Source organism: Cydia strobilella, chromosome 12, assembly GCF_947568885.1.
Source record: "Cydia strobilella chromosome 12, ilCydStro3.1, whole genome shotgun sequence".
In the NCBI taxonomy this organism is placed as follows: Eukaryota; Metazoa; Arthropoda; class Insecta; order Lepidoptera; family Tortricidae; genus Cydia; species Cydia strobilella.
In genome coordinates, this window is record NC_086052.1 from 15,542,708 (window position 1) to 15,557,272 (window position 14,565).

Sequence of the window (14,565 nt, forward strand, 5' to 3'; positions counted from 1 at the left end):
TTTTATCTTAAATATATTTGGAAACAATAATTTCCTTATAGGTGATGTGAAAAGCAGTACTTATGTGTCACATAGTAGCAAAATTATTTCCCCCTTGATCGTTAACACTTGAATCTCTCACTACGCTCGGGATTCTATTTTAGAATTTTAAAATGTTTCGCTTCGTTCAGGATTCAATGTACGTCCACGCCGTAAATATGTCATTTTGAATATTTTGATCCCTTGTGACACGATTTACTATTAAATAGATCATGGTCAAAAGGTAGATTTTTACTGAAACCTGTAAAGTACAGTACTACACGTATTAGAGCCTAGAGGGCACAAATGCAAATATGTTTTACGTTTGAATTTACATTTATATTCCTCGCGGTCACTGACCAGCTGGTTTTTAAATTTCAATTACTTACTACTACACTATCGCATTAGGCAACTGTTATAATACATTCTGGTACAGCTACTTTGTCAGTAGAAAAATACGGCTAATTCCCACAAAAAATTTGAATTCCGTGTCTTTTCCTACTGACAAGAACACACACACACAGCAGGAAGGTACGTGAAGCAATTGAAATCAGAAAACATCGAAATTTCAATCAAAATGAGGGACAGGGGATTTCGTCTTCGTGGAATCCAGTAATTAGCAAATGTAAGGGGGAAAAACATCCCGCCACATACCATTGGATGTCGTGAGTGTTGTGTGTAGGCAAAGTGACAACCCTAGCGTACAAGTTAATAATCAAGATCAAGTGCGGGTAGTTCGCAAAACCCGCGCGGCAAGAAGATGTTGATACAATTCCTCGCCAGTCTGCCTGTGACCACGAACGTAACGTCACGTTCGAAACGTCAGGCCATAAACAAACGTAAGTTTGTACGCGATTAAGTCCCGTATTAGTTTTAAATTATGAGCTAGCATCCTTGGTACAATGCCTCTAGGGCCTATTTTAGATTTAAGCTAGTCATTAATTTCGTTTACGTAGTACCACTGTATATATCTTGTATGTAAATAAATGTTTAAAAATTATGAGTGAAAATCGTGTTAGTTTAAATCAGTATATCATTGAAAGTGTATTACAACGATAGCATAATCCCCTGTTTGAAATGAGACAGTCCCTGGCTAAACTATAAGTTCTTTTTATTCCCTTTACTGCTTTATTTTTATCGATTACCATTCGATGAAATCCAATCGAATTTAATAATTTTGTACACAGGCAAGACAAAAAAAGTTTCGCTCAAAAACCCAAAACTTTTAGAATCCATTTTAAGTACACTACAATGTACTTGGAGGATTGATACAAATTTCTGTTAATATTTAAAAAAATATCATATTTGTTATTAAATAAAACATGCGGTGAGGTTTACGCATAAATTATGTTCCGAAAGAATTAAAGATATACGGTATCTGAGCATACCTTTCACATCGAATCTGTCAATCCATTGTCAATGTTTTGTCGCTAACTTCATGGCATTGACTACAGTCGCCGTGTCGTGCTCGCCTCGTCCCACAGTACAAGGAAATTCTGCTTCGCTTACGTTTTTGTTGCAGTTTGTTGAACAACGTCGACTCGATCGCCGCTCGGTGTGATGTGACCTGTTGATTTATTAATCGTGTTTTAGTGCTGTTGTCTGTGATAAAAATGACCTGATGCTTGGAATATGTGTGTAGTGTTTTGCAAGTGTTCAGTGTAAAATGGGTTTGATAACATCGCGAGAGCAAACAATGTTGGACGGGCCGGCAGTAGGGCCGGCCAAGAGTCACCATGTGCGGCAGGCGTCGACTAGGAACCGCACCAAGCCGCCGATGCCGGACAGAGATGAGCTGGAGAACCGTTTCGTTAAAGTTCTGGTAAGTTTTAAACAGAAAAATGGCCATAATTCGCCGGTGGCTTGTTTACAAACAATATTGTTTACTGTTTAAGGATTACTTTGTTACGTGCGCGTTACGCGGGGTTCGTCGATAAACTTGGTTCGATTGCATCGGTTAATAAAATTATAATGTATTCTTGTTGGAGCTTTAATTGAACATATCAGTTAAACCTGTTTACGTTGCAATGTGACTAGGTTCTGCCGTATTTATTCATCATTCAAGCTAAACTCAATCGCTAAATCATTCAACGTTTTACGTTCGTGAAAACGGTAAATATTGTATAACACCTATCATGATATGTTGCTCACATACAAGCTATTAGTAACACAAGATATATTTAGTAGAATGTAATTGTAGTAGATACACATAAACAGCTGTAGGTCTTATAAGTGGTTCTTGTACAAAACAATATCGTAAATACAATAACATTTAGGGAAAAACGTTTAAAATACATTAATATTACAACAACCATGTATGCTTGCTATATAAAAACATATTTATAGCGTTTCTACGGTGATCATAAAAACCTATTATTTTAATTGGACTTATCAGAATACATTTTACAAATAAAGGTTTTAGTTTTGCAAGTTGTATTAAGGTGTAATTGAAAATAAAAAATTTGTGATATTTAAAAAAAAGATGTTTTTTTTAAATAACAATCAAATATAATGTTTTACAACCAAAACCTGTACCTATGTAGCAAAACAATGTATGATGTAAATTTGTTTTATGATTTAGATATTCATAAAAGCAATAACATGAATCAACAAGGTGGTGAAAAATATATATACATTTTTTTTAATGAAATAGGAGGCAAACAAGCAGACGGATCACCTGATGGTAAGCGATGACCGCCGCCCATGGACACCCGCATCTGGGTTTTTGGTGCGGGAATGATTTCATGTATTTATAACTTTGTTTATTGTAAAATCATTAGCAAACTGAAATAAAAATAGGTAGTTTCTGCACCAAAAACCCCAATGTATGTACAGTCAGCTGCAGAGAAAAGGCACCCCCCCTGCATACAAAGTTCTGTAAATTAGTATGGACGTGGGGTACGTTTTCTCTGCAGCTGACTGTACATATCTTGAAGTGCTGGTTTGTGCTCAATTATTTTGGACCATCCGGTGTAGCACAGATTGTAATAAACATATACAACAAGTAGATAAATTGCAACATCCCACAGTTTCCCGTTTCAAAATCTCCTGTAACATTTATCTAGTCGCTCGTCACTCTGTTTCGTAATTACTCTATTCAGTGTCAACACAAAATAACCCTTGTGACGTGAAAAATAAAGTTCAATGTGTTGTGCAGTGTTCAGTCAGTTGCATGTGATAAGACACCAAATGTTTCATTTCCTGTTTTTATCTATTGTGTTTGCTGCAGCATACATTTGTGTTTAAAACTTATTTATTGTAGAACTTTAACACTGTCCTGAGACAAAGTGCACTTTAAGTTTTTATTACTTTGTTTCATTGTTGTATTGTAGTAGGAAAATTAGTTTTATGACTAAATAAATTAATAGGCAAATTAAAAATCGTGAACCATAATCAATAACAGTAATATTTATTTTAATCATTTACTTATCATAAATTTGAATTATAATACAATACAGCAGGGCTTTATTTCATTCAATAAGTCATAGTATTCACCAATTTATATAAAAGTTCATTTGATATCATCCTAACAAGCTCAGTCTGTCATAACCTATGAAGGTCCTAGGTTTGATTCCCACATTTGTCTGTCTATTTGTCTTCTCTTTGTTCTCAAGTATTGATTTTTTATATTATTCATATATTTAAATTACAGAGCTTATTGTGGCACATTGATAATAAGTTTTAATGTCTTATTATCCCATGAAGTATTGAAAAATCTATTCCTACTATGAAAATACTCAAAACTCAAACTTCATCCTATTTTGATTAATACCTAATTCAACTCCATTGCCAACTGCTAACTTACCTTAAGGTAAATTAAACTCAAGGTCCCCATAACATGAATATACCAATTGTTTCCTCTAACAGTGGTTTCACCATTTAGTGTGAAAGAATGCCATGATGAACCATGCCATGAATTGAATAACCACCGAAGTTACAGTAATTTTTGCAGTTTGGAATTTGGACCCTTTTTTATTCAGTTATAGTTCAAAATTGGATTTCTTTTTTTAAGGACAAAGGGGCTTAGGCGTTTACATAAGTAAAACTACTGTGTAGTGTGTACCTACTTTGAAATACCAGTTGCCAGTTATTATAACCCCGGATTTGGTAATTGGGTATGTACATAAGGATAAATCAACTGTTACCTACTACCTACGAACATCGTTAATGTGAATTTGTGTTTTTCCATAATCCTTTTTTAGTTAAAGGTTATTTATTTAAACAATACTTGAAACAATCTTTATTGTGAGTTATGGAAAACCAGGTGAAAGGTCATTGCCCAGCAGTAGGACACTCAAGTAGGCTAAAGAAAAAGAAAAACATATCCGTAGCTTAATCTACCTAAAAAGGCATACCTAGGTACAAAAATATCTATGAACCGCATCACTAATGAATGCTTAGTATTCCACCAGGTGGTGTGCAGGATTAAAGTTGTCAGTAAATCTATACAAACAACTAGCACTAGTTTTTACTAGTCTATTTATTTCTAGACCAGTTTGTTTATTCATTCACTGTAGTCTAGCACTTTTTTCATACAATGCTACAATACCTACTCAGCGCAAAGCTTAAGCATTCAAAAGATCGTAACAGCATTAAAACATTTGAATTTTCAACCTTATTATATCGATTTAAAGGCTAAGTAAGATCTGTTTCACTGTAGAAAGGTCGTAATGCCTTCAATATTTTGGCTAGGCTAAATGGTCCTTAGTATCAACGTTACATGGTTACATCGCAATCCATTTTCCGATAGCATCTACAACATCTTAACGCCCTTTTGTACCCGTTGAGGGGGCAAGACGTGTAATGTGGCTATACGGGTGCACAGAGGCCCATTGATGAGTTATTTTTACACTTATCTCTCAGCCCCTGTTGGGTTACGAGATTCAATGCCTAGTTAGTGTTGATACTTGGAAATAATTGTTGTATTGTGGTAAAACTATCCAGTTCCGAACTCGTACGAGTCAGCTGCAGAGAAAAGGTGCCACCCCTGCATAGAAGTTTGTATGCAGCGTGGCACCTTTTTTCTGCAGCTGACCGTACCTCCTGCAGGTCGGTTCTGCTCACACCGTAGTCTATATAGATTTTTGAGAGCTGGAGTCACGCCAGCCCCGCCATTCCTCACATATTTGCGCGCCCGCGCCACACTCGCTCTTTTTAGGGCTCTGACGTAGTTTCAAAATGCGAACGAAACTTCGTTTGTATGGGAAAGTAAATTCGGCCAAGCTTGCCGTTGACTCTTAACCCCGACGTAATCGATTTAATAATGTATGACTGACGGGTCACGAAAGTAGATATGTACCCAGTTGCCTTTCGACAGTTTCGACTCGCGTGTAGGATAAAAAAATGCGATTTGTCATATTTACGAATTGCGCTAATTAATTCGCGATTCGCGTGAACTACGTTTGTTATATTTATAACAAATTGCAATTTATTGAAATCCTACACGCGAATCGAAACACGAAAGCGCAGACAGTGCACCCAGACAGACAGTATTGACTCTTGAAACTTATATTTACAAATAAGACTGGCGTCAGCGGGGGTAAAAGTTAAGATACAGTCGAATAATTTAATAATCCTACTGATATGACATAAATTTATTAATCTCCGCTACCTAAAGGTTGTCTGGAAGAGATCGCTTTTTAGCGATAAGACCGTCTGTTGGTTAACCTCTTCTTTTGTATATTCTTTGTATTGTTTTTCTGTAATGAGGTGTATGTGAATTGTATTTGGGGGAAACGAGGGGAGGCCTTTGCGCAGCAGTGGGACACTAAATTAGGCTAGTAAAAAAAAATTTGTATTGTAATGTAATCCGACTCATCACCTTGTCACAGTGACAATCAATTTGAAAGTCGCTAGAGACATACTATTGTCACTGTGACAAAGTACAAAATGGGTAGGAAATTAAATCAGGTTGCTATGATGATTGTAAATTAAAATATACCTACGATATTCAAATAGCTTAGAAAATCTTTTTTTTAAAGAAGTATCTAAGTACTTATTATTAATAGATATATCCAAAGTACAAGCGACACTAATATAAAAAATTATACTAAAATCTCATCGTCTCGCGGTTTACTCCCCCCCAAACATCTTTATTACCAACTTTGTACTAAAATGACAAATCAGTTTTACAAACTGATCCAATCGAACTGTCATTTTATTATTTTTGAAACAGCTTGTATTTGAATTTACAGTAAAAAAAATCGCCTTTAATCATAAACTACTTTAAATTACGTAATCAACCAACCGTCGCGTGTTCTGTTCGCGATTAATTATATTCCTGGCTTCTAGTCACTAATTGGCTCCTGACAAACGGAAACATGCCAAGGACCTCTTTAACAGGCAAATTGCACGAAACATGACTCGTGAGTCATCGGACCCGTGATGCGGGTCAAATGGGGGCCTTGACTGATCATGGTGATGGATGGTTGCGACATAGCTTATCAATTGATGTAAATAAAACAGCTGTGAAGGTCGGTGGTAATATGTAAACATTGTAGTTCGCTGTAGCAAAGATTAGATATAAGTCCGTAATAGATGGACACAGTCTAAGGAAAAAACGTGCCTCGAAAATCAAGAAAATTTGATTCTCGATCAGAGGGCGCCACTACCTTTGGCCTACCCTCGGACAGATGGCGTTGACGGTTTCGTTTGTTATTACCAATTTTAACGTGATCAGTGCAAGAACATGGGTCAAATACTATAAAAACAATTAATGCAAATAAAAAAAATCATTTATTCATACACAAATACATTTTTTCGTATCTTTATACATGTTCATTTTTCGTTTTAATCGTGTGTCGATAGATGGCAGCGAACTGTGGTTACAAAATTTACTATGACAGTACCGCTCTATCCTATTATATCCCCTTTGACTGTAGTAAGTACCAGAGGGCCTTCCGCCGTTATCGAAAAATCTAAAAAGTAATCTGCCTTTCTATCGCACTTGCATATTCGAGCGATAGAGAGGCAGGTTAAGAAATTTTGAATTTCGTTTTTCAGGTGTGTCTCACGTCTCACGTAGTGTTACGTTGTAACCTTGTAACATTCGTTACTCTCTTTTTTTAATATCACGTCGGTGGCAAACAATCATACGGTCCGCCTGATGGTAAGCAGCCACCGTAGCTTATGGACGCCTGCGACTCCAGAGGTGTCTTTCTCACTTTTTAGAGTTTATCCCGGTTGCGTCCTCAGCTAATATACTTACTTCGGGGCTTTTTTTAAGAATGTAACTTACGTAACCTACGAAATGCCTAGTGGCCTTAGTATGGCAGCTTACCTTTTGAAATTTACGCCCTTGATTGCAAAGGCGTAGATTTCGAGAATATACTTCTAATTCGTTTGCCAAGTCATTAAATAAAAGAATGGCATTTTTCGTAAGCGACATTCTCGTGGACGTTCAACTTTTTCTTCTCCACTTCGCCCAGTCTTCGGCATCGCCTTTTGTGAGATTCAAATTCGCTCGCAATGTCAAGCCATCTTACCAGCAGGGCTTTCCCCTTGTGATACTTTGGTATTTATTCAAGTATATGCGCCACGTAACCTTTAGCTCTAACTAGTCAGGGTTTCGCACACCGCGTGGCTCCTCACGATGGCGTTCGGGAACGAATTAATCAGTCTAGTGTGTATGTGTATTAGCCGCGAATTATTAACATAATCGATCATAAGCTTGTATGTGTATGGCTAGGTGTAGCTAAATCGAAATAACCTTTATCCGCTAACGACGGAAGAGGGCGTTTTGACGTTTCGTCACCGCTTATATACTTGCCTATAGCTGATGGATAATACTTACTACATAGCATGAATCACACCTTGCTACATTGTAGTCACAAACTTGCTTACAAAGAGTAAAATGTTTGAAGATTCGCACTCAATGCTCGTCGAACAATATTATAATTTTCAACGCTGAGATCATGTAGCAGTGTAATTTGCCTTTAAGTTCAACAAGTTTCTTTTTTGTCTTAATTTCTATCTATAGCCCTTTTATCCTGAGTAAGAGACTAGAGTAAGTCTTAACTCATTGTACCGCTTGGCAAAGGCCTCCTCTAGCTCTTTACATTGTAGTCTGTGCCACACTCTTCTTATCTATTTCGATTCCATTTACGCGAAAGAAACGCACGCTTTATCCACGTTTCCATAGTAGTAACACGAGTAATTAGGTCAGAGACCCCAGAGTTGAACTCTGATTGGTGATAATGAGGTATTTGCGCATCTCATCAAATTGGCGTTGGCGCGTTAACCGCTAACTCCTACGTACCATCGTTCACGTTGCTTGACTATTTGTATAGCTTATTGCGAAGGCATAAGGTCGAATGATGGTCAGGTGTTGCTGTTACGGGTATAACACCTACGGTTTGAATGTTACGAAAGAAATATCTAACGGATCTGGTCCTGGTTATATTCCAAATAGGTAAATGGGTCTTAGACGCAAGCAGACTAAGGAAAAGAAAATGCTGAAGTAAAATCACAACTTGTTTCATATTGTTGTGTTTTCCTCTGCCATTGTAGTGTAAGTTATCTTACATAATTGTCTAGGTTTTCATTCGGATGATTCACAAACGATATGCACTAAGGGCTCAATTTAGACGGCGCGGCGCTAACTAGATTTTAGTTATATTGAGAATTATTGAGGTTACAACTAATTCAGCCGTCCTGTCAAATACCGCATTGTAATAAAACTCGCATGCGAGTCCTCGTACCGTCTGAATGAGCCCTGAGGTATTTTCCACGTACTAATTAGTAATTATGACCTCAGAGACTGACTCTATACACTAACAGCTCACAGGTACCACCTACACACCGGTAATTATCCTCTCCCTACTCAGATCTTAATATTAAATCATACTCATAATAGTCATATTTTATTTATATTAGTTAGTAATGATATGTCAACACAGTTTGCTCTTGTATTCATTTATTTTCCGATGTTCCGATATTAATGTTTTTTTCCATAACAGTTTGTGTTGGTAATGTTGGTATCATATGGACGGTGTCGTATATGGGAAGACAGTAATCCTAATATTCCGCCACGCGCTACAGGTTTACTATTAATCATTCGAGCGAGCGCGCAGCGCGCTCGGCTGCATTCCTCAACACCTATGGCCGTGCATTGTTGTGTTAATACCAAAACGCATTATGTAAGGACTTAATAAGAATTGCGATCCCACCGCACAAAAAAAAATACTGGCATGCTCTGTTCTAATCTCTTTCAATTAAATCTATCTGTATTTTTTTAAGGTATAATAAAAGGTAAATGACCTGTCTTCTCGCTTAGACACAGACGCAAACCAATGTAGGTAATAGGAAGTTTAACCACGTTTGTAATGGTTTATTTATTTAAATTTAAATCAGACAAGGCCCATACTACAAATACCTTACAGACTATATATATGCATTTTATAAACTTTAAACACTATTTTGGCGACAAAACGGCGTGGCTCCGTTGAAATCTGGTCTTGTGTCAGATTCGGCAGTTTGCCCCTTAACCTCCGAAACACGACATATTTGCATCATTATTTATTAGTTAAACATTTTACCAATCAAAACAAAACGCACCGATATATATGTAGATATTGTAGATAAGCGAATGTTTCATTAGGTAGTGTACCTACCTTATGTGAAAGATTATATATATAGGTATGTACAATTTGTTAAAAGGAAATCTTTTAAAACCAGGACTAAGTAATCGAACTTCTTGTATTTATTAATTAACAAACTAGAGGAAGTTTGGTAACACAAAAAGGCGCTTACAACCTTTAGTTATTACCTACAATAATCTTAACCCCATCGTAAGCACAAGAAAAAATGTTTTTTTAAACGCTCTGAAGGCCAGCAATGTGGAAGTGGGATCCTAGTAGTTGAGAAAATTAGATTCTTGCGCGTTTTGCAGTTTAATTAAATTGGTAAATGCTATCGCATATTGCTGGCACGGGTATGGTATTATGACTATTCTGTAATCATATATTATTACAGCAGGATATTAATTTTATCAGACATACTTACGTATGTAATCGAATCTAAGATCTGTTCTCATGCAACTAAGACCAACAGACCTTACAGACGAACATACACACATTAAAAAACTGTAATGGATGTCATATATTAAAGAAAAAGTGACCTTCACCACTGGAGGGCTTCGTCACTTTTTCTTTAATATATGACATCTATTACAGTTTTATTTATTTATATATAGTAGTGTGACTAATTAAAAAACACAAATCTAAATATTTAATAAAATAATTTAATTTGTTCCCAAACTTGTTCATACACACATTACTTAAAAACTAAAAAACTTAACCTGCAAAACATAATTGACGACCGATCTGGCCTAGTGGGTTGTCACTTACCCTTAGCTACAACATTTGTGTTGCGACGTTGCGACCCTCTCTAGTGTTAAAAAAAGAAAAAAAAAGAGAAGAGAATAGTAGAATTGGAATGGCGGCTTTAATGGTTTTTTTTTACTTAATACTAAATAATATCTCCGATCAGGTTTTTCGGCCGATACATACTGTTTATACAGAACTATTTCACATGTTGCATGAATATAAATAATATTGTATAGATTATGCATTAAGTAACTGTTTAAGTATTTATTTCCTTACATCCAGCCTAAGTTAAATAGCACATAGCATTGTATTAACGTTAGAACGTGCATGACGAGCAAAAAGCAGGAGCGATATATTATTGTCACGTAGATACGTGCTCTATGATAGACGTACCGGAACGTATGGGCAATTTACTATCATTAAAGATTTAAACAAATATGGGATATTATCTTGAAGAGGTTGGTGTATCGTATGTTGATATTCTGCTAATACCTATTATAAATGTAAGTATGTTGGATGTTTGCTGGTCCTCGATCACGCAAAAACACTAAACGGATATCGACGAAATTAAATTTAGGCCAGAAACAAATATAGGTAATTTATAACCTGGGAAATTTATAGGATTTTGTCCCGGAATTAGAGCCCTTATGGGGTTGCAATTTTGTACAAGAGTACAGACAAGTGTAAAAATATAGCTGCACATATAAAAATACAAATACAAGGAATGCTGCCGCCCTGTAAGCAAAAAATTGGCGGTGTTGGGAGACCCACTCTTCCTTAGGTGACATGAGGTCTAATTAACAAATTTGATTTATTCTTTCTCAAAAATATTTCCCATAGCTCGTATGTATAAGGTAAGTATCGGCAAATTAAGAATATGCGACATATTTTTGAGTAGTGAGTGCGTAATTTTAACGAGTTACAGAAGTAAAAAGTCTAGAATAGACGCTAAACTATTAATCATTATAGCATTTAACACCATTGATAGATGTAAAAACGCCTGAAGCGGTTTATAGATTCTATAATTTCTATAGCATATACCTTAATGTGTATATCCCGAAAAGTGTAATATTTTGGACTATGACTGTATCTAGCACAGTACTAAATAATAACGACCACGCAAAAAACAGAAGCAATATCTTCTTGTCACGCACACACGCTAAAGGTACTACGCGAGCTCAGTTCGGAACGAATTGTGAATTTGCAATGACTTCAAAGCTCTTACTGCACTAAACCGATTTGACATGGCGATACTGACTGACTATGATATGCTCCTTACAGTCCTACCCTTTATTAAATACTGAATTTCGCCTAAAGTGGGATTTAGACTAGCAAGAACAAGTACATGCAGTTTTCATTACATTTAATTGCAGTATCTGATCGAACTTTTGAATGCAGTTAAGAGTCAATCAATCAATCAATCAATCAATCATTTATTTGCACATAAAACATAGTATATAATGCATGCAAATACACTTATAAGACACATTACTCTACCAGTAATGTCGAAATTAATTACACAATCTCAAAGGAAATACATTACAAAAAAAAAAAAAAAAATATTAATATATGGTCAAAATAATAATACTATTAGATTATATGTATATTATATGTCAGTCAATTCATATTCGCATCAATGTCAGATATTAATATTAATCTAAAGCTCTAGCAAAATATTCTTTGATGGAATAATAGGGCTTACTAATAAAATATTGTTTCAGTTTTATTTCAAATGTTTTTAGATCCTGGCATTCCTTTATATCTTTATCTAATTTATTATACACCCTTACTGCGGTGTTGTGTAAACTCTTGTCAAAATATCTAAAATTACTTTTAATTACTAACATGTTATCCTTAATTCTAAAATTCCTACGAACATTCTGTCTGGCTGTTATAAATTGGTCTTTATTTTTAAAAACATATAGGCATATAGAGTAAAGGTAGAGAGAAATAGCAGTTAAAATGTTATGCTCTACAAATATATGTCTATGCGTGTCAGGTACACCAGAACATCCTACAAGAAACCGTAGAGCTTTTTTCTGTTTTATGAGGACATCTTGTATATTTATGCCATTACCCCAGACTTCTATGCAATACCTCATAATACTCTCAAAATATGCATAATAAACCATTTTTAGAGTCTCACTATCTGCACAACTGGATAGGCTTTTTAAAGCATAACAAGCACTGGCCAGCCGGTTGGAGACTTTTTCAGTTTGTTTGTGCCATCTTAAAAATGGGTCTAATTCGACACCTAGAAATGTAATGCAGTCTGATTTTGTAATAGGAATGTTACAAATAGGATCTGGGCTATTAAACCCACGACGAAACATCATATAAAAACTTTTATCACAGTTCATTTTTAAACAGTTTGCCGAGAACCACTGACACAAATCCGACCAGCATTTCTGCATTTTCATATTTAATTCATGTTCAGTGTGAGCTTTAATAATGATGCTGGTATCGTCAGCATAAAGATACGGCGTTCCAGTGGTAATACAGTGTGGTAAATCATTAATGAATATAATAAAAAGTAGAGGGCCTAACACAGATCCTTGTGGAACGCCGTATTTTATGATAGTTTCATCCGATTGAATTATACTCTGAGCTTTTCCGATCTCAACATACTGGGAACGTTTAGTGAGGTAAGAATTAAACAGATTCCAAGCTGTACCACGTACACCGTATGATTCTAGTCCCCGGTAAGCTCGGCGGAATTGCCCCTTCCCTTGCAAACGTAGTTCCGCTCTCATTTAAAAACTACGTTTTGGATTGTAATGAAACTTTGCACATACAATGACATGAGGTATATCTAGGTCTGAAATTATTTTATATAGCTCCAGTTTATAAAACAAACGAAATAGAGCAAAAACAAGTTTTGTATGAAAAACTTAAATTCGCTGTATTTTTTTAGCTGTGGTATTTGAAGCTATGTAAACTAATTACAGACATAGATATACCTTATCCTATTGTAAGTACAAAGTTTTAGAGCAATCTAGCTAGTCGTTTTAAAATGAGAGCGGAACTACGTTTGTATGGAGAACCGAGCTGGCCGGAGACCTTTAACCTTAGTAGAGTCTGTGCGAAAAGAGAAGAGTCATAGAATGTATTGGTTCCCATACATTTCACGAATCTTCTCTTTCCGCAGATTCTAGTCGGCAATGTATCATTAATTGCAAGCAAGTTCTTGCCAGTGTAAAAGCCTCTCTATAAGCATCAGTTCCAGTGGAAGGGATATTTTCCATGTCATATTCCTTGGCTTGGCCTTGGCTTGAATTTGACATGGCTTTGGTCTTTCGTTTGACGCTTATACGCTGCTTACAAACACACGTTGCTATCTTCCAATTCCAATATACAGTGTAACCTAAGACCAGTCCTTATGTTATGAGTCGCAAACAGCTTAAAATTTTACGGAATCAAATACAGTTTTGCAGTAGTAAGTATTCAAACATCAAACATTTATTCAGCAAATAGGCCACAGGGGCACTTTTATATACATGTCAATTTTTACAAACAATAAAATTAACCCAAAATTACAAAAAACAATTACATAAATATAAATGTTAAATTACACTAGAAAAAAAAACTAATAAAAACTACAAATAACAGAAGTACTAAAATGTTTAGAGATGTAAAAGTCTCTAGGTGTCAGATAAAATGTATATAATAATAAAAAAGATCATTAAATTATCCAGAGATGTAAAGGGTCTCCAAGACTTGAATTGTTATATAATTACTAAAAGGACAAGATATTAAATAAGACAAACAGACAAGAACCGAATGAAGTGCCTCACGTTAATGCCACTCAACAGTAAAGTTACATAGGTAAAATGAAGCCCGTGTGATGACTTAAACAGACCGGTCTCCACAAACAGCACCCGTTCACGAGTATGACGCGTATCTCAGCCATCGTCTCCCTCAACCTTCATTCGGGAAATTCCATTGCCAAACACAAACGACAACCGCAAGCGCCGAGGGAAATTGAAAAAATACATCAAAATAACGAATCCTAAGACATCACAGAGTTCGGGAACAGTATTGGGTAGTCGTTGTCACCCAGTCTTTTAGAAGTATTCAAACTATCCCTAAATACTAATATTCCTTGATAGAAATGTGCTGTTTGGAAGAATCAACCAACTTTATCTTTGTATGCAAGCATAAAACCTGTTGATTCGCTTCAAATTGATTGCCAGCGGGCGGACAGGCCTCAGCCACCTAGAAC

The 14,565-nt window shown here is 35.8% G+C and overlaps 1 protein-coding gene across 2 annotated transcripts in view; it reads left to right on the forward strand.

Annotated features, from left to right (window-relative positions):
* The first annotated feature begins 1,512 nt into the window (after window positions 1-1,512).
* Window positions 1,513-14,565, forward strand: part of LOC134746262 (formin-like protein) — a 129,243-nt gene continuing 116,190 nt past the window's right edge. The window contains exon 1 of one of the 2 annotated variants that reach the window (XM_063680604.1): window positions 1,513-1,840. In XM_063680604.1, coding sequence (XP_063536674.1) covers window positions 1,685-1,840 — 156 coding nt within the window. In that variant the 5' untranslated portion in view covers window positions 1,513-1,684. The remainder of the gene's footprint in view (window positions 1,841-14,565) is intronic. The other variant, XM_063680602.1, reaches the window with a different exon arrangement.